A 17568-nucleotide genomic window follows, 5' to 3' on the forward strand; every position below is an offset into this window, starting at 1 on the left:
GGAGATCTGAATCTCAACAAACACAAAAGAAACTTCACCCTTCGCAACTGGTGACTGACTTGCGAAATTTGGACTCTTCTGCACTCTAAACACTTTCGGGCTCACCGTTAAGTGCTGACTTTTATAAATAGGGACAATATCGATTGCTTGTATAACTACTGTAAATATATGCTGATAATATCACGGATGGTTCGACATGGCACATGCTGTGAAGCTGGAAAAGGCATTCAATTATTTTAATTGCCGGTAAATATAAATGCCGATATGGACCGAAAAGGCACCAGTGAGCGATCGATATGCGGCCTGAAAAGATGGCTCAATCCAGGAGTACGCACTATGGTAAGCGCGGAGGATCGATTAATAAGAGGATGGACCTTGAACCACAGTTTTCTCCTAGGAGTTGCCCTATGTCTGATGGTTTCCCTCTGCGTGGGATCTCTAAATGCGGCGTGTTGCAAGGACGGCGAAACGAAAGTCGATGAGGATGACTGCACTAAGTATCTAGCCTGCTGTCACGGTGAATTCGTGTCCAAGTCCTGTGAAAGCGGGAACTATTGGAACTCGGTTTGGGAACGGTGCGTGGAGGATAATGGCGAGTGCAAGCCGCCAACCTGTGAGGATGGCGAAATCGAGGCGAATCCAGATGATTGTGCTGGGTATTTGGAGTGCGTTAACGGAATTGTTGTGATCCTTACCTGCCCGGAGGGAGACTACTTCAATGTGACCCAGAAGAAGTGCCTTCCCGACACCTGTGGAGTTTGCGTAAACTGCACCGAGGGAAGCAAGAAGCCCGACCTCAACGACTGCGCCAAGTTCCAGATATGCGTTAATGGAAAGTACGTGTCCCAATCTTGCAGGACCGGTTATTACTGGAACTCGAATAGCCAGAAGTGTGAATTGGACGAAGGTCAATGCAATGGCACTCCGCCTTGCAAAGATGGAGAACTTGAAGAGGACCCCACAGATTGCGCAGGTTATCTGTCATGTTTGAATGGAAACTGGGTGAGCAAGCAGTGCCCCGAAGGAGCTTACTTCAATACCGTGTTTAACGCCTGCTTTGTCGACACTGATGGAATTTGCGTAAACTGTACCGAGGGAGCTACAGAGCCCGTGGACGACTGTACCCAGTACAAAATTTGCACAGATGGCAAGTTTGTTACCAAGACCTGTCTAAGCGGATATTACTGGAATAAGAACGTATCAGCCTGTGTAAAGGATAATGGGGAGTGCAATGGCAATGGAACATCATGTACTGAAGGTGAACTTGAGGTGGACCCCACTGATTGCGCAGGTTATCTGTCATGTTTAAATGGTAAGTGGGTGGGCAAGCAGTGCCCCGAAGGAGCTTACTTCAATACCGTGTTTAACGCCTGCTTTGTCGACACTGATGGAATTTGCGTAAACTGTACCGAGGGAGCTACAGAGCCCGTGGACGACTGTACCCAGTACAAAATCTGCACAGATGGCAAGTTTGTTACCAAGACCTGTCTAAGCGGATATTACTGGAATAAGAACGTATCAGCCTGTGTAAAGGATAATGGGGAGTGCAATGGCAATGGAACATCATGTACTGAAGGTGAACTTGAGGTGGACCCCACTGATTGCGCAGGTTATCTGTCATGTTTAAATGGTAAGTGGGTGGGCAAGCAGTGCCCCGAAGGAGCTTACTTCAATACCGTGTTTAACGCCTGCTTTGTCGACACTGATGGAATTTGCGTAAACTGTACCGAGGGATCTACAGAGCCCGTGGACGACTGTACCCAGTACAAAATTTGCACAGATGGCAAGTTTGTTATCAAGACCTGTCTAAGCGGATATTACTGGAATAAGAACGTATCCGCCTGTGTAAAGGATAATGGGGAGTGCAATGGCAATGGAACATCATGTACTGAAGGTGAACTTGAGGTGGACCCCACTGATTGCGCAGGTTATCTGTCATGTTTAAATGGTAAGTGGGTGGGCAAGCAGTGCCCCGAAGGAGCTTACTTCAATACCGTGTTTAACGCCTGCTTTGTCGACACTGATGGAATTTGCGTAAACTGTACCGAGGGAGCTACAGAGCCCGTGGACGACTGTACCCAGTACAAAATTTGCACAGATGGCAAGTTTGTTACCAAGACCTGTCTAAGCGGATATTACTGGAACAAGAACGCATCAGCCTGTGTAAAGGATAATGGGGAGTGCAATGGCAACTCAACGTGCACCGAGAACGAGGTTGAGGAAAATCCTTCTGATTGCGCAGGATACCTGCAGTGCATAAATGGAGCCTATGTTGCCAGGAAGTGCTCCGCCACGCATTTCTTCAATGCCACACTGAAGGAGTGTGTCGTCGACAAGGATAACGTGTGCATCCCCAAGACCTGCGATCCCGATTGCTGCGATGTACCTAACAACTCCATTTGGTCCGTCCAGAACAATTGCTCAGCCTTCTTCCAGTGTGTGGATGGCAACAAATACGAGCAGAGATGCTCCAACAACTTGCAATATAACAACAAAACGGAGCAGTGCGATTATCCCGAAAATGTTGACTGCGACGATGGATCTGCCCCGCCAAGTGGTCCGACTGCCGGACCTTCGGGAACCTATTGCGAGAGTCACGGACAATGCGTTGGCGAGAAAGATGGAACCCTGTTCCCCGCAGTAAATGGCACCTGCAGTTCCAAATATGTCATCTGCCAGTGCGAGTGTGAGGTCGCCCTCAGCTGTTCCTCCGGACTGCTGTACAATACGGAGCTCAAAACTTGCGATTGGCCCTATAATGTTAAATGCTGAATGTTTTTAATAAACAATATTTAGTGCAGCGCATATTTGTGCGCGACTTATAAAAGGATTTTGGTTTTTTATTGTCATGTCAAATTTACATATGTACATAGGTGTCAAAGATAATCAAAAATAATTGTATGTATATTAAAAGCATGAAGTTTAAGCTATCGAGATGAGAGAGATGATTGAAGAGAATAGAACTTTGAACAGAACTTAAAGAAAATGAAAAAAAAAGAAACGTGTTTCTAAGCAGTAGAGCCCGTGACTACCTCTATAAATAGGTATCAATAAAATATGATCTTGAACATTAAAGTTAATATTAGATCAGGCACCGAAGATTTATTAATATCAACTACTTTATTATAGGTCTTGCAAAGCAGAGTTACAACAATCGAAATTTGGTCTTGCGAATAGGCTTTCTTGACTTTGGTTTGCTCTTGGTTTCCTTTTGCTTCGTCTGACATTTGGCAATCTTGGGATAGTCACATCGCGAGGAAGCGGTATTGAAATGCAAACCACTGGGGCAGTCCATCACCAAGAACACCATGTTGCTGCACAGCATAAACTTGCCACAATCACTCCGATGGGCCACGAGTGAGTTTTGCTTTTCATCTGAACATACTCCTCCTGTTAAAGCAGGTCCATCAAACATTTTGGTTTCATGCGAAGTAACTAAACACTTGGCTTCTGAAGCCTTCATGCAAATTCGTCGCGTTGGACTCAAATGTTGTTGACCAGAACAAGAGCGAAGATGGGGTTTCCTCGACTTGCAGACAAAGTATTCCTGACAGGATCCCTTCCTTGTAAGCATTACTCCATCCTTTTTACCAGCACACATTCTATCTGTCATATCCAAAAGTCCTTTGTCCTGTCCGGAAGGTCGTTGTCTTTTCACTGGCTTGACAGTAACTGGAGGATCAGTCTTAACGATCATTTCCTCTTCATCTTCTTCACTTTCGGCACTAGATGTCTTCCCACTGTCCTTATCGTTTCCTTCGAAAATACAATCCACTTTATCGGGATCATCGCAGTGCAAGGTCAATGGATTAAACAGGGTATTCGGTTCACAAGTCCCGATCACTGCTTTTCCATCTGCACACACATAGTAACCTTTGCATGTTCCAAACATCGGCAAAAGTCCGCCATTCTTACCCTCGCATAGAGACGTCTTGAAAGCATATCCGTTCTTTAAAAGTAACTTTGTTATATTTAATATTTTTAAAGAGGTTTCTCAACATACTTGTAATACAGCTAGAGTACATTCTTGAAAAATGAATATTCCCCAAAGTAGTCTGAATACCTTCATTTTTTCTGACGCTATCGAGTGTTTTGTCGAACTGAAGCTTTCCATTCATAGAGCTGCGCTTTTATAGACTACTCGTGTGGGAAATTTGCATGATTTACCAAAATGTAAAGTGTTAACACTCGATTTTATCGTTCACAAAAGATAGGTGCTCGCGTACGGGTACTCTCTATATTTTCTTACCGAGCGTTGATAAGAGTTCATAAAAAACATATGTAACGTCTGAACAAAAGATACATTTATGGTTGTGTACATGTGCCAGGGGTAATGTTCGCAGTCTAAGAAAGAACAATCATGAAAAAAAAAAATATGAAAGTATGTTTATCAATCTTTATACCCTTGCAGAGGGTATATTGATTTCAGTCAGAAGTTTGCAACGCAGTGAAGGAGACGTTTCCGACCCCACAAAGTATATATATTCTTGATCAGCATGACTAGACGAGTCGATCTAGCCATGTCCGTCTGTCCGTCTGGCCGTCTGCTTGCCGGCTTGCCGAAGCTAACTTCCTTTCTTGTTTTTTTTTATGTCAATGTCTGCAATGTTAAATGGTAAGCCACATTACAAATTCTTGGTTACAACAAAAATTCAATTGAAAATCTTTAGCAAATTGTATGTCTTAGTTAGTCTAGTTATTGTATTTATACGATATTACATTTCATTCATCTACCTTTAAGATGAAAAACATCACCAATATTACTTTATCTAACAAAGCCTAAAAGTAGGTAAGGTTATCAGACAATGAATACGAATGTAAAGTACTGAGTTCCTACAAGTTTTCTTCAGTTCGCTATTGAAAACTTTACCGCTGAACTTTTTTCGTATCACTGAAATTAATTTAAACGAAAACAGGAGTGGAAAGATGTTTATCATCGCTCATTATTAATAAGCTGTTGTCTTTTTTTTGGACAATACGTCTGTTGATATTTTCTTAAAGCTTCTAAAAGAATGTTATCAATCTTATTAGTCATTATCAGCGGAAAAATATAATCGTTGTTTGATTGGTAGCCCTCTCTCAGCTATTACTAGGAAATTGCCAAAAATGAGATCCCATTTCAGTTAATTTAAAGACGTGAACATAACCACACGAAATAGTTTTCGAGAAATATTAAAAAAAGAGCCTGCAATGAAAGGTATATTAAATTTCTTCTAAAATCTTGATTTAACTTAAACAGTCAATGGTTTGACTTAAAAAACATTTTTTATTCGTAGAGGGTGCTGTGTTACTATTTATTATTTGGCTTTTGGGAACCCCAATCTGTGAAGGTAGTGTGGAAACCCCATCGATTCGTGGGTCCCATTATACTGGATGGAATACTGTTAGTCAAGAGTGCCTAACATCTTCAGAAGCCGATGCCTCCTTTTGCCAATCCTTATCGAATGGAGTTTATAAATATCCCTATGACTGCAGCGCTTATGTATCATGTAATAATTCATGCGCTGATTTGGAGTACTGCCCTGGTGGTAAACTTTTCAACAGTCCTCTCGATATTTGCGATACACCCGAAGCTGTCGTTTGCGATCCATTGCCATATCCAATACCTCCATCTACCGAAGTACCATCGGAAAATCCTTGTGAGGGTACACAAAACAACACTTTACTGCCCTCGGCTGAAAATTGTAATGAGTTCTTCGTGTGCGTGAATCAGCAAACTGAGCTTTATCACTGTCCCGACGATATGCTTTTCAATCCCGATTGGAAAATTTGTGATGATAAGGATAATGTGCGGTGCTATGGTGACCGTACTACCCAAGATCCGTTGGATAACACACCGACTACTGAGGAGTCTTTTACGAAGTGCGAGGGTCAAAGGCAAGGAACTTCCTTTCCGGATACTCAAAACTGCCAGCAATACTACTACTGCTGGGGTAATAACTCTTACATAATCCTACCCTGCCCCGTTGACAATTGGTTTAATCCGATGAGCGGTAATTGCGGTCCCAATATTTCACCAGAAGCTTGCCGGGCAGTTCTACCAACCACAACTCCTGCTATTACTACATCACTTTCAACTACAGTTGCACCGACATCAAAGGAAGATAATGAGAAAAATCCCTGCGAAGATCAAGAACTCGGTACCAGCTTTCCATTGAAATCCGACTGCCAGTCGTACCTTTTGTGCCTCAATAATGGTCAATCGACGACTGCAAGGTGTCCAACAAATGCCTGGTTCGATCCAAAAACGGGGGATTGTGGTCCAAATGTTTCTCCCACCGCTTGTCTTGAATCCATTGCAACTACCACGAATGCACCCACAACCGAGGATTCGAATGATCCGTGTGCGGATAAAGAATTGGGAGTCTCATACCCTCTGGCGACAAACTGCCAGCAATATATTCTGTGCATGGGAAATGGAGAGTCCAACGTGGCCAATTGCATTTATAACGCCTGGTTTGATCCCAAAACCGGTAATTGTGGCCCTGATGTGTCTCCGACAGCGTGTAAGGAAACTGTAGTTTCCACCGATTCCCCCACAACTCAAGCCACCTCTCCTCTCACAACACCTTCGTCCACCTGGCATACAACTTTATCTACGCCTAATCCTGATGAAATAACCACCTTCCCTCCGGATATTTCAGGTATCTGCTCTGGACAGAGTGATGGCTATTATGCCAAGTATCCGGAGGACTGCAGCAAATACATAGTGTGTGCAAGTCCAGTTCCTATAGCATTTTACTGTCAGGAGAACTTGTTCTTCAATGAGGCTCTTCAGAAATGCGTAGAATGGGAATCGAGTGATTGTCCAAATGGGGAGACTACTACTTCATCGCCAGAACTTCCAACAGCAAGCCCAGATTCTTCAATATGCTTTAATAACACTGGAAATAATTTGCCGTACCAAGAAAATTGCCAATGGTTTATAAGCTGCACAGATGACTCCTCCTACATGATGGGTATTTGTACCAGTGAGGAGTTTTTCGATCCGTTGACTAGTGAATGTGGCCCAAACGTCTCACCGGAAGCTTGTCGGGAAATCTACACCACTTTGGTTACGGAGACCACGGAATTCTTATCAACGATGACAACCCAAAGTACCCAAAGTACTCCAGGTCCGGTAACAGATCCTTGTGAAGGAGCCCCTGATGGAAAGTTAGTTCCCTATCCTGACGACTGCACCAAGTTTTTACAATGTGTCCAACCCAACCCAATTGTCTATAACTGTCGCGAAGGTCAGGAGTTCAGTGCCTCTTTGGAAAGATGTATGGCCCCGTGGTTTGCAAATTGTTCTATTCCAGCTACAACTACCCCTACTATTCCTATAACAACAACAACAACCATATCACCATCAACGGACAGCTTCTGTACGGATAAAGCTGAAGGATCAGTGGTCCCCTATCCCAGAAACTGCAGCAAGTACATAGTCTGTCAGTATCCCATCCCGGTGGGTTACGCCTGTCCGGAGGGCGAGGAGTTCAATCCTACGGTTTTGACCTGTATGGATCCTCAGTTGGCGGGATGCAATGCCTTCCGCCTTTTTCCAGTTAATTTGTCAACAAAGCTGATTCCCAGGACTCAAGCTCTTCTCTTTGGCAGTCTCTTAAAACGATTGCAAGCTTTTTTGTAGATTTTTAATGCCAATTATCTGAACTGTATGTTTTTATAAAAATAATTATTAAAATGTTGTAACTTCATGACTTTCGCTTGGTAGGTTTTAGATTTCGTTCCACTGAGGAGACTGGATACAACCAGAGCTGGATACAGTGCAGGAAAGTTGTCCTGGGTTCCAATACAAGTTGCCTGGACAGGTGAGCACAGTTGCAGTTGGTCCGCAATGGATGAACTTTTGGCAGTCTACGGGATAGGGAATGTACGCATTGGAAACACTGTTTTTGCACAAAGACTGAACATCAATTGGTAGGTAGGTCGAATCCGTTGGAGTCCAGGTTTCAGTTGGCGGAGTGGCAGCTGTGGGTGTAGGATCGTAGGGTGGCGGAGGCTCAGGCACAGACCAGTCCTGACAATTGGCAAACTGTGGGGCTACGCAGCGTTGATACAATGAACTCCACTGAAAGTTTGGCTCACACCGAAGGACACGGGTCTCGTAAAATCGACTACAGTCTCCGGGAAATGGACTGTATTTTACCTCATCGCTGGTAGTTGGAACATCTGAATTGCAGTTGGAGTACTCCTTATAGTCACATCGATAGGTTGTCTGGCTCCAGTACAAATTAGCTGGACACTGGTGCTCAAAGGCCTGTCCCCTTTGGCATGTGTAGTATTTGCGACAGTCGTTGGGATACGGCAACATCACAAGGTGATTGGGATCGTCGTACGGTGGGCATTTTTCAAGCAAAATAGGGGAACCGGACGCTATGGGCTGTATATAACATTTTCTTAGATAATGTCGATTTCAATCTGTTGAAACACTTACCGCAGCAATATTGTTCTCCTCACTGTCAACCATCGACAAGACAGCCACTAAGACTACGGAGACGAAAGCAGATCCTAGCCACACTGAGGAAAGTTGGATGTAATAATGTTAAAAAGTTAAATGCCTTTCACACTTTTCTTACTTTTGTATGAATCCAGGGAAAGCGCACTGAGAAGTGAATGTTAGGCCTAGGTGCAAGCCCTTTTATACCACAATATGCTGTGACTCTTTATCAATTTAAAGTACTTAACTTTTATTTATCGAACAACATTCTGCTTAAGCAAAGAATAACAATTCTTATGAACAGCACACTAAGGAGTTTAAGATAAACCATGCAATCAAATGGAAGTATCGCCAATATTTGACAATCTAAAATAATTTGAGACATTCTTTTTCATTTTCTTCAATTTAAGTTTATATATTTAAGAATTTATGTTTATGATCGTATACTTAAGGCTTTGGGTTAAAGACACTTTAGAGGTATTATTATTCTTACGCGTTATTTTCTCTTCCACTTGCCCGTTCAAGCTTATCTTCATTATCAAGGACAGATGTGACATGAAAGCTGATAAATCAAACAAGCGGTATCAATTTGTCAATAATGTGTATTTGTTTAACAACGATATATAAGAACAATAACGAACGGTTAACGAATATCAGATGAATTGGGGACTTCCCGCGAAACAATAAAAAAGTAATACCTACTAACGATATTTTTTTATGTTACCATAACATTCAAAATTTTTTTAGTGGCCCACCAATTTTTGCTGACTATCTCACTATGTTCGTTGCTCTTTGGCTCTTGCGTGGCACAAAGTGTGGTAAGAGAAGCCGTTCCTAATGACTGCCATCGATTCTATGAGACCCGATTGCTAACCTGTCCTCCGGAATTTCATTGGAGCTCGCAACTACAACGATGCGATCTGCAGACCACCGCTGACTGTTCCACCATCAATCCGGTGCCAAATTGGAGTAAGCCCATACAAATCGAACCTATTCCCAATCCGGCACCGGTCAATAAACCAGAATCCTACAATCTTTCCGAAGCTTGTAAGGAAAAACTCGGGCAGCTGATAGCTTACCCGGGTGACTGCACCCGCTTCATTCATTGCGATTACCTGCCCTTTGTGAAGTCCTGTCCGCAGTACCTCTATTGGAACTCCCACCTACTTACATGCGATAAAATTTGTGTTTAATAAACCACCCAAAAGACCATCCCAAAACCAGTTTTTACTAAATAAATCATATAAACAACTTATTTTTTTGTGATTTGTTATTAAATATTAATTACAGTGGCAAATCGTACAAAATATTTAAGAAATGACAGTGAAATCTAAAATTACTTCCGAAAAACACTATAATGCTTTGGGTCAAGCTGCATCGAAATACAAAATGGTGTTTGTAGATGGCAGTTGGTTAAGCTGTTCTACAATTGAGCCCCTTTGGAACTGATCTATTATTCATAATATAGGTGACGCAAGGGGGTTTAAAAATATGATCCCCTAGCACTTGCCATTGGTAGGTGCCTTGGGCCGGCAGATTTTGTTCCTTCCATTGGGACCGTAAACAATGTTGCAGGAGAAGGTGAAGTAGCCGCAAGTCGAGGACTTTGTATAGTATGTGGACTGGAAGTTCTTGTTCTCCTGGGGAGGACTCTTGCTGTTGTCCATGCTGCCGGTCACCGACTTGGTGACGGTGACATAACTGTCCGGAGCACGTCGAATCGGCTTGTCACCTCGAACCGGACCCTCTTCTTTGGCATCGGTAGTAATCTCCACCCTACTGGGAGTTTGCAACTCCAGAGCCTTGGTGTGGAACTTCTTTTCCACATTGACGGTGCCTCGGAAACCTGGTGGTACGGCTTCGGTGGTCGAAGGTTCAGTATGGGTGATGACCTTACCGTTCTGCTTTTGGACCACTTGGAACTTATCACTTGATCCCGGTGCCACGACAGCCTTTTGGCTTTGCGAGGGCGATGACTGTTCGTAGACCTTGGGCTTCGGAGTCGGTTCTATTTGCCTAACAATGCTAGTCGACTTGGGGATATCCTCCATTTTCAATGGCTTCTCGTTGTAGTACTCTTCGTCATCGTATTCCTCGTTATCGTCCTCGTACTGAGCGGGCTCCGGCTGGTCTGCCTTGCTTTCGGCCTGCTCAGCATCTGCCTTGGGCTTGTTTGACTTTAACTGGACTTCGGGCACACTGTCGGATTCCTCAGTGAGAGCTGGTCCACTGTAGACAGTATCAGCACGATCAGTAACTCTAAAAGTTTAGAAAAAAAAAGAAGATAAATTCGCGATTTACTAATTTGCATACTTATTTTTTTGGGAAATTCTTGTGTCTATTTAAAAAAGATAATACAACAACTTAAGGACTTACAAGATCGCGTGTTCCACTTGTAAATAAATTGTTTGGTCGAGGGTTTTGAATATTTATTCATTTAAAAATTACAAAAACATAAATTTGACAATACTATATATAAATAATTAAGATTTTCTGAAAGCTGGTAGAAGCTAAAAGGGTTAACAAATTAAGATCACAATTCAATAAATAAAAAAACACCCCTTAAAAACACCAAAAACTAAAGACTGATTCCAAACAAAATTTTAAAATATTTTCTGCCAAATTGAAAAGCGTCTAATAACTTTCAAGAACGAATTCGTACTTATTTGAATAAATAGAGGTTTTTGGTTATTTCACTGTGGAACTACTCACGCATTGCCATTGTTGCCGAACTGACTGATGGTGTTAAAGAGCTCCCGATTTTGTTCCCTGTAAGTTGCCACCTGCTCCTTGGTTCCAGACGCGGATTGTGCAGCACCATGGTACGAAACGCCAAAGCTGAAATACGAACCGCATTATAAGGCCCTTCTTGTACTTCCAATTTTAGATTTTACTACCTGGAGGTTCCGTGAATCTGGGAGCTACTCTGACTTGAGTGGGTGCCAGATGAGGACGAGGCCTGGCCACCCCCATTGGCCGCTGGCGGATTGGCCTCCTGACCGGGACGGAAGCCGATCTGAGCTTGGGATGATGTTTGTCCAGGTCCGCTTGATTGGGCGTCCGCCAGTCCGCCCTTGTCGTTGGCGTGCACCTCGCTCTGGCTCTGTTGGATGATGCCACCGCTCTGCGATGAGGCCTTGGTGCCGCCGTCCTTGGCCACCTGCACCTGGGCCTGCGACTGGGCAGGACCTCCTGATCCCTGCGACTGACTCACGGCGCCATCGGCGTTTCCGGTGACCTGGGCACTAGCCGCGCGATCCGCATCCGATGTCATCGCACTGGCGCTGAAGGTTCCACCCGAGCTGTAGGTTCCAGACACCTGGGTCTTGGCCGTGCCTCCGTTCTTCTGGCCCTGAGCACTCGCCGAAGCCTGTCCATCGCCAATAGTAGACTCGGCTTGGGAGTAGGCGTCGTCAGCTCCACCAGCGCCTACAGGAACTGGAATACCTTTGATTATAAACTTCGTCCAAGTGCCTTTAACTTCGTCAGGTACTTACCAACGCCACCAGTGCCTCCAACGCCACCAGTGTCACCAACACCACCAGTGCCTCCCACACCACCAGAAACAACTCCGGAGCCATCTGTGTAGCGTCCAGGTGCTCCAATTTGACCTGTCTGGGCTCCATACCCTGGCTGACCCACTCCAGGGCCTGTCGTACCGGCAATTCCAGGCTGAGATCCGTATCCCGGTTGGCTGCCTGCTCCTGGCTGAATTCCATATCCAGGCAATCCACCTACTCCGGGTTGTCCGCCTCCGACTCCTGACTGTCCACTAACTCCAGGTAAAGTTCCATATCCTTGTTGTCCGCCTCCGACTCCTGGTTGAGTTCCATATCCTGGCGATCCACCAACTCCAGGTTGAGTTCCGTATCCTGGCTGTCCGCCACCAATTCCTGTCTGTCCACCAACTCCAGGTTGAGCTCCGTATCCTTGTTGTCCGCCTCCGACTCCTGGTTGAGTTCCATATCCTGGCGATCCACCAACTCCAGGTTGAGCTCCGAAGCCAGGTTGTCCTCCGCCGACTCCTGTTTGTCCACCCACACCAGGTTGAGTTCCGTATCCTTGTTGTCCGCCTCCGACTCCTGGTTGAGTTCCATATCCTGGCGATCCACCAACTCCAGGTTGAGTTCCGAAGCCAGGTTGTCCTCCGCTGACTCCTGTTTGTCCACCCACACCAGGTTGAGTTCCGTATCCTTGTTGTCCGCCTCCGACTCCTGGTTGAGTTCCATATCCTGGCGATCCACCAACTCCAGGATGAGTTCCGTATCCTGGCTGTCCGCCACCAATTCCTGTCTGTCCACCAACTCCAGGTTGAGCTCCGTATCCTTGTTGTCCGCCTCCGACTCCTGGTTGAGTTCCATATCCTGGCGATCCACCGACTCCAGGTTGAGCTCCGAAGCCAGGTTGTCCTCCGCCGACTCCTGTTTGTCCACCCACACCAGGCTGAGTTCCGTATCCTTGTTGTCCGCCACCAATTCCTGTCTGTCCACCAACTCCAGGTTGAGCTCCGTATCCTTGTTGTCCGCCGCCGACTCCTGGTTGAGTTCCATATCCTGGCGATCCACCAACTCCAGGTTGAGCTCCGAAGCCAGGTTGTCCTCCTCCGACTCCTGTTTGTCCACCCACACCAGGTTGAGTTCCGTATCCTTGTTGTCCGCCACCGACTCCTGGTTGAGTTCCATACCCTGGCGATCCACCAACTCCAGGTTGAGTTCCGTATCCTGGCTGTCCGCCACCAATTCCTGTCTGTCCTCCAATTCCAGGCTGACTTCCGTATCCTGGTTGTCCTCCACTGACTCCTGCCTGTCCGCCAACTCCAGGCTGACTTCCGTATCCTGGTGGTCCTCCACTGACTCCTGTCTGTCCGCCAATTCCAGGCTGACTTCCGTATCCTGGTGGTCCTCCACTGACACCTGTCTGTCCTCCAATTCCAGGCTGACTTCCGTATCCTGGTGGTCCTCCACTGACTCCTGTCTGTCCGCCAATTCCAGGCTGACTTCCGTATCCTGGTGGTCCTCCACTGACTCCTGTCTGTCCGCCAATTCCAGGCTGACTTCCGTATCCTGGTGGTCCTCCACTGACACCTGTCTGTCCTCCAATTCCAGGCTGACTTCCGTATCCTGGTTGTCCTCCACTGACTCCTGTCTGTCCGCCAATTCCAGGCTGACTTCCGTATCCTGGTGGTCCTCCACTGACACCTGTCTGTCCTCCAATTCCAGGCTGACTTCCGTATCCTGGTTGTCCTCCACTGATTCCTGTCTGTCCGCCAATTCCAGGCTGCCTTCCGTATCCTGGTGGTCCTCCACTGACACCTGTCTGTCCTCCAATTCCAGGCTGACTTCCGTATCCTGGTTGTCCTCCACTGACTCCTGTCTGTCCGCCAACTCCAGGCTGACTTCCGTATCCTGGTGGTCCTCCACTGACTCCTGTCTGTCCGCCAATTCCGGGCTGACTTCCGTATCCTGGTGGTCCTCCACTGACACCTGTCTGTCCTCCAATTCCAGGCTGACTTCCGTATCCTGGTTGTCCTCCACTTACTCCTGTCTGTCCACCAATTCCAGGCTGACTTCCGTATCCTGGTGGTCCTCCACTGACTCCTGTCTGTCCGCCAATTCCAGGCTGACTTCCGTATCCTGGTGGTCCTCCACTGACACCTGTCTGTCCTCCAATTCCAGGCTGACTTCCGTATCCTGGTGGTCCTCCACTGACTCCTGTCTGTCCTCCAATTCCAGGCTGACTTCCGTATCCTGGTGGTCCTCCACTGACTCCTGTCTGTCCGCCAATTCCAGGCTGACTTCCGTATCCTGGTGGTCCTCCACTGACACCTGTCTGTCCTCCAATTCCAGGCTGACTTCCGTATCCTGGTTGTCCTCCACTGACTCCTGTCTGTCCGCCAATTCCAGGCTGACTTCCGTATCCTGGTGGTCCTCCACTGACACCTGTCTGTCCTCCAATTCCAGGCTGACTTCCGTATCCTGGTTGTCCTCCACTGACTCCTGTCTGTCCGCCAATTCCAGGCTGACTTCCGTATCCTGGTGGTCCTCCACTGACACCTGTCTGTCCTCCAATTCCAGGCTGACTTCCGTATCCTGGTTGTCCTCCACTGACTCCTGTCTGTCCGCCAATTCCAGGCTGACTTCCGTATCCTGGTGGTCCTCCACTTACACCTGTCTGTCCTCCAATTCCAGGCTGACTTCCGTATCCTGGTGGTCCTCCACTGACTCCTGTCTGTCCGCCAATTCCAGGCTGACTTCCGTATCCTGGTGGTCCTCCACTGACACCTGTCTGTCCTCCAATTCCAGGCTGACTTCCGTATCCTGGTTGTCCTCCACTGACTCCTGTCTTTCCGCCAATTCCAGGCTGACTTCCGTATCCTGGTGGTCCTCCACTGACACCTGTCTGTCCTCCAATTCCAGGCTGACTTCCGTATCCTGGTGGTCCTCCACTGACTCCTGTCTGTCCTCCAACTCCAGGCTGACTTCCGTATCCTGGTGGTCCTCCACTGACACCTGTCTGTCCTCCAATTCCAGGCTGACTTCCGTATCCTGGTGGTCCTCCACTGACTCCTGTCTGTCCTCCAACTCCAGGCTGACTTCCGTATCCTGGTGGTCCTCCACTGACTCCTGTCTGTCCTCCAACTCCAGGCTGACTTCCATATCCTGGTTGTCCTCCACTGACTCCTGTCTGTCCTCCAACTCCAGGCTGACTTCCATATCCTGGTTGTCCTCCACTGACTCCTGTCTGTCCTCCAACTCCAGGCTGACTTCCATATCCTGGTGGTCCTCCACTGACTCCTGTCTGTCCTCCAACTCCAGGCTGACTTCCGTATCCTGGTGGTCCTCCACTGACTCCTGTCTGTCCTCCAACTCCAGGCTGACTTCCGTATCCAGGCTGAGAACCACCAACACCCTGTTGTCCGCCACTTCCTGGCTGTCCTCCAATGCCCAGCTGACCACCAATTCCTGGTTGTCCTCCCACTCCTCCTAGGGTACCTGCATTAGAAATAAGGAAATTGGTAATAATCAGAATTTGTGTACACATAATAGGGATAACGTTCTACCTAGACCTGCACCGGGTAGGCTTATAATTGAATCGGGTCTGCCGCCTCCAGCCGATCCACTTGCATCCAGAATTCTACCGGAGGAAGGGTAATTCGTTTGGTAGCCAGAACACCCGTTGCAGTCTCCGGACGAGAACTGACTCTGGGCCTGCCCCATTCCATGGGTGCCAGCTGAAATTGTTAGATCGGTCAGTAGGGTGACTATAGAAGATAATCGAACAGAACTTACAGACAGTTGAGCGAGATCCACTTTCGTTGGCCTCCGCCTCGGCCTTTCCATCCTGTTCGGGCTTACCGAAATTTAAGTACTGAGACTGGGTTTGTCCCCTTGAACTAACATAGATAGTTTTTACTTTTCAAGGCTTAAACATTTTCAACAATCACTTACTAGCCCCTGCCGCTTCTTTTATCTCTTTGCAAATCGGTCAGACCAGTAACCTCATCTTCGATTGCTGACACATTTTCCTGAAAGTTATTGAATCGATTTAAGTTCAATGCTAATGCCAGCCTTATCGTAAACCATTCGACATGTGTCTGCAAGTGTCCCCAATTCGATGCTGCTTCTAAAACTGACCTTGGTCAAATTAGGTCTTATCGCCTACAATTCGAGCCGAGTTCAATTGCATTGAACTACCCTAATTCCATTCAGCCAGCGACACAGGCAAGCAAACAAGCGCGAATTCTTGGGATTCATTAACAATTCGGAAACTTACGATGGCAGCTCCATTTGCGCTTGCCACTAGAAGCACGGCGCCAAGTAGCAGGCCCAAGCGAAAGGGCAACATATCAATAAATCAAACTCTGAATCCAAATGAAATGCGTCGACGTCGTCGCAAGACAACCAGCAAACTGTAAGATGAAATTAAATCGTATTATCAACACATTATATACGTGCGTGTTATTGTTAGTTTATACTCCTTCTCTGTGTTTTCTCGTCCGTCACTTTCAGGGGTTATCACTTTTCTTTTAAATGAGCACGCACGGTGCTGTTAGATGCCAAAAAAGCAATCGATCTTGAGATGTATTTCAGTTTTAGAAATGATGTAATTGCTAGGTCTGATTAGTTTTTATTAATACTTTTTAAAAATAAATGCTTCCGTTGAAGCTTAACTTGGCAACGGAAAAACAATTAAAAGGAATTCATTAGATATTATCCCTTTATTATCTCTCACTTTTTAGGTTTGTCACTTTTTTTTTATTTTCGTCCTTGAAGCATATCTCGGATAAGTACATATGACATGTAAGGATAATAGATTTTTTATCGATACACCATTTTCGATTGTTTCACATATTAAAGTAATAAGCTTTTTAAACTTATTTCAGCATTCACAGCACAGCACAAACTATAAAATACACATTGTTCGGAAATTAAAGTTAAAAAACGGATTGTAACTTTGAGCAGATCATTGTTATGTTTGTTTTAATTGTTATGTTTGATTATCTTAGGCCGTCCTTAATCTGAATTCTGAATTTATCCTTTATCCACAGAACTATAAGTCCTTGCTTCGGAGTATATTCCTTGAGCACATACTTCTTCGCCTGTGTGTTTTAGGAATCCAAGGGAGGTTTTCCGATTTGCTTCCGATCGCGACAACTGCTGGATTGCGAATAACACTAGGCTGTCCGAGCCTCAAAACTCTAGAGCTTGAGCAGAACTCAAATTCATTGAAGGCGAGCAATTTTCAATACATTTGCATTTAGCCAGCGGCAGCATGAATATTTATGTAGGATCCACACCAGCACAGAGGGCTGGTATCTGTGAGTCGGATCGAGGCACATAGAGCACCCAGCTTGGAACTCGTCGCCAGTGCCATTCATTCGAGTGTCTATTCCATTACATATCAGCGCTTTGATCGTGTCAATCGATCACTTGGTCGCCTGGCTATGGAAGGGGCGGCACTGACGTCCCCTTCGACAAATGAGTTTCTGGGGGCATTACAACATCAGAGTCTTCGCCAACGGATGGGGGACTCTTTTGACCCATTTTAAGGAAATGTTCTGGCATTTATTAGCATATAAAGATACTCAATTGTATATCTCTTGGCTCAATTTTTAAGTGTGTCCCTGC

At 46.0% G+C, this 17568-nt stretch overlaps 6 protein-coding genes across 6 annotated transcripts; 3 read left to right on the forward strand and 3 right to left on the reverse strand.

Moving 5' to 3' along the window:
* Positions 1 to 311: 311 nt before the first annotated feature.
* Positions 312 to 2772, forward strand: LOC119555541 (tenascin). The gene is made up of 3 exons (XM_037866974.1): positions 312 to 339; positions 398 to 760; positions 908 to 2772. Exons 1-3 carry the CDS (start codon positions 312 to 314, stop codon positions 2770 to 2772), a joined length of 2256 nt encoding a protein of 751 aa, XP_037722902.1.
* A 373-nt stretch (positions 2773 to 3145) lies between these two features.
* LOC119555374 (probable chitinase 10) lies at positions 3146 to 4087 on the reverse strand. Its single transcript, XM_037866717.1, has 2 exons — positions 4004 to 4087; positions 3146 to 3949 (listed from the first exon to the last, which is right to left on the reverse strand). Exons 1-2 carry the CDS (start codon positions 4067 to 4069, stop codon positions 3146 to 3148), a joined length of 870 nt encoding a protein of 289 aa, XP_037722645.1. The 5' UTR covers positions 4070 to 4087.
* A 288-nt stretch (positions 4088 to 4375) lies between these two features.
* Positions 4376 to 7638, forward strand: LOC119555379 (mucin-5AC). Its single transcript, XM_037866722.1, is given in 3 exon segments — positions 4376 to 4390; positions 5285 to 7546; positions 7549 to 7638. Coding segments are annotated over 3 exon segments (2367 nt in total).
* A 79-nt stretch (positions 7639 to 7717) lies between these two features.
* Positions 7718 to 8514, reverse strand: LOC119555384. Its single transcript, XM_037866728.1, has 2 exons — positions 8438 to 8514; positions 7718 to 8383 (listed from the first exon to the last, which is right to left on the reverse strand). The coding sequence occupies exons 1-2, from the start codon at positions 8468 to 8470 to the stop codon at positions 7718 to 7720; spliced, it is 699 nt and encodes a 232-aa protein (XP_037722656.1). The 5' UTR covers positions 8471 to 8514.
* A 524-nt stretch (positions 8515 to 9038) lies between these two features.
* Positions 9039 to 9633, forward strand: LOC119555385. The gene is made up of 2 exons (XM_037866729.1): positions 9039 to 9042; positions 9188 to 9633. The coding sequence occupies exons 1-2, from the start codon at positions 9039 to 9041 to the stop codon at positions 9631 to 9633; spliced, it is 450 nt and encodes a 149-aa protein (XP_037722657.1).
* A 103-nt stretch (positions 9634 to 9736) lies between these two features.
* LOC119555539 (collagen alpha-2(IV) chain) lies at positions 9737 to 17099 on the reverse strand. Its single transcript, XM_037866971.1, has 9 exons — positions 17032 to 17099; positions 16214 to 16349; positions 15889 to 15965; positions 15730 to 15833; positions 15501 to 15671; positions 11938 to 15432; positions 11338 to 11878; positions 11153 to 11278; positions 9737 to 10699 (listed from the first exon to the last, which is right to left on the reverse strand). Exons 2-9 carry the CDS (start codon positions 16283 to 16285, stop codon positions 9940 to 9942), a joined length of 5346 nt encoding a protein of 1781 aa, XP_037722899.1. The 5' UTR covers positions 16286 to 16349; positions 17032 to 17099; the 3' UTR covers positions 9737 to 9939.
* Positions 17100 to 17568: the final 469 nt, after the last annotated feature.

This window comes from Drosophila subpulchrella, chromosome 3L, assembly GCF_014743375.2.
Source record: "Drosophila subpulchrella strain 33 F10 #4 breed RU33 chromosome 3L, RU_Dsub_v1.1 Primary Assembly, whole genome shotgun sequence".
In the NCBI taxonomy this organism is placed as follows: Eukaryota; Metazoa; Arthropoda; class Insecta; order Diptera; family Drosophilidae; genus Drosophila; species Drosophila subpulchrella.

Excerpts from the sequence above, each read along its gene's own strand:
- LOC119555384 (XM_037866728.1), bottom strand. The coding sequence starts at position 8,470 with ATGGTTGACAGTGAGGAGAACAATATTGCTGCG. Across the intron at positions 8,384-8,437 it reads AGGAGAACAATATTGCTGCG|CCCATAGCGTCCGGTTCCCC; the intron begins GTAAGTGTTTCA and ends TGTTATATACAG.
- LOC119555539 (XM_037866971.1), bottom strand. The coding sequence starts at position 16,285 with ATGTTGCCCTTTCGCTTGGGCCTGCTACTTGGCGCCGTGCTTCTAGTG. Across the intron at positions 15,966-16,213 it reads GCGCAAATGGAGCTGCCATC|GAAAATGTGTCAGCAATCGA; the intron begins GTAAGTTTCCGA and ends AATAACTTTCAG. Across the intron at positions 15,672-15,729 it reads TGGATCTCGCTCAACTGTCT|CTGGCACCCATGGAATGGGG; the intron begins GTAAGTTCTGTT and ends TAACAATTTCAG.
- LOC119555374 (XM_037866717.1), bottom strand. The coding sequence starts at position 4,069 with ATGAAGGTATTCAGACTACTTTGGGGAATATTCATTTTTCAAGAATGT. Across the intron at positions 3,950-4,003 it reads GTACTCTAGCTGTATTACAA|AACGGATATGCTTTCAAGAC; the intron begins GTATGTTGAGAA and ends TTACTTTTAAAG.
- LOC119555541 (XM_037866974.1), top strand. The coding sequence starts at position 312 with ATGGCTCAATCCAGGAGTACGCACTATG. Across the intron at positions 340-397 it reads ATCCAGGAGTACGCACTATG|GAGTTGCCCTATGTCTGATG; the intron begins GTAAGCGCGGAG and ends GTTTTCTCCTAG. Across the intron at positions 761-907 it reads TCCCGACACCTGTGGAGTTT|GTCAATGCAATGGCACTCCG; the intron begins GCGTAAACTGCA and ends AATTGGACGAAG.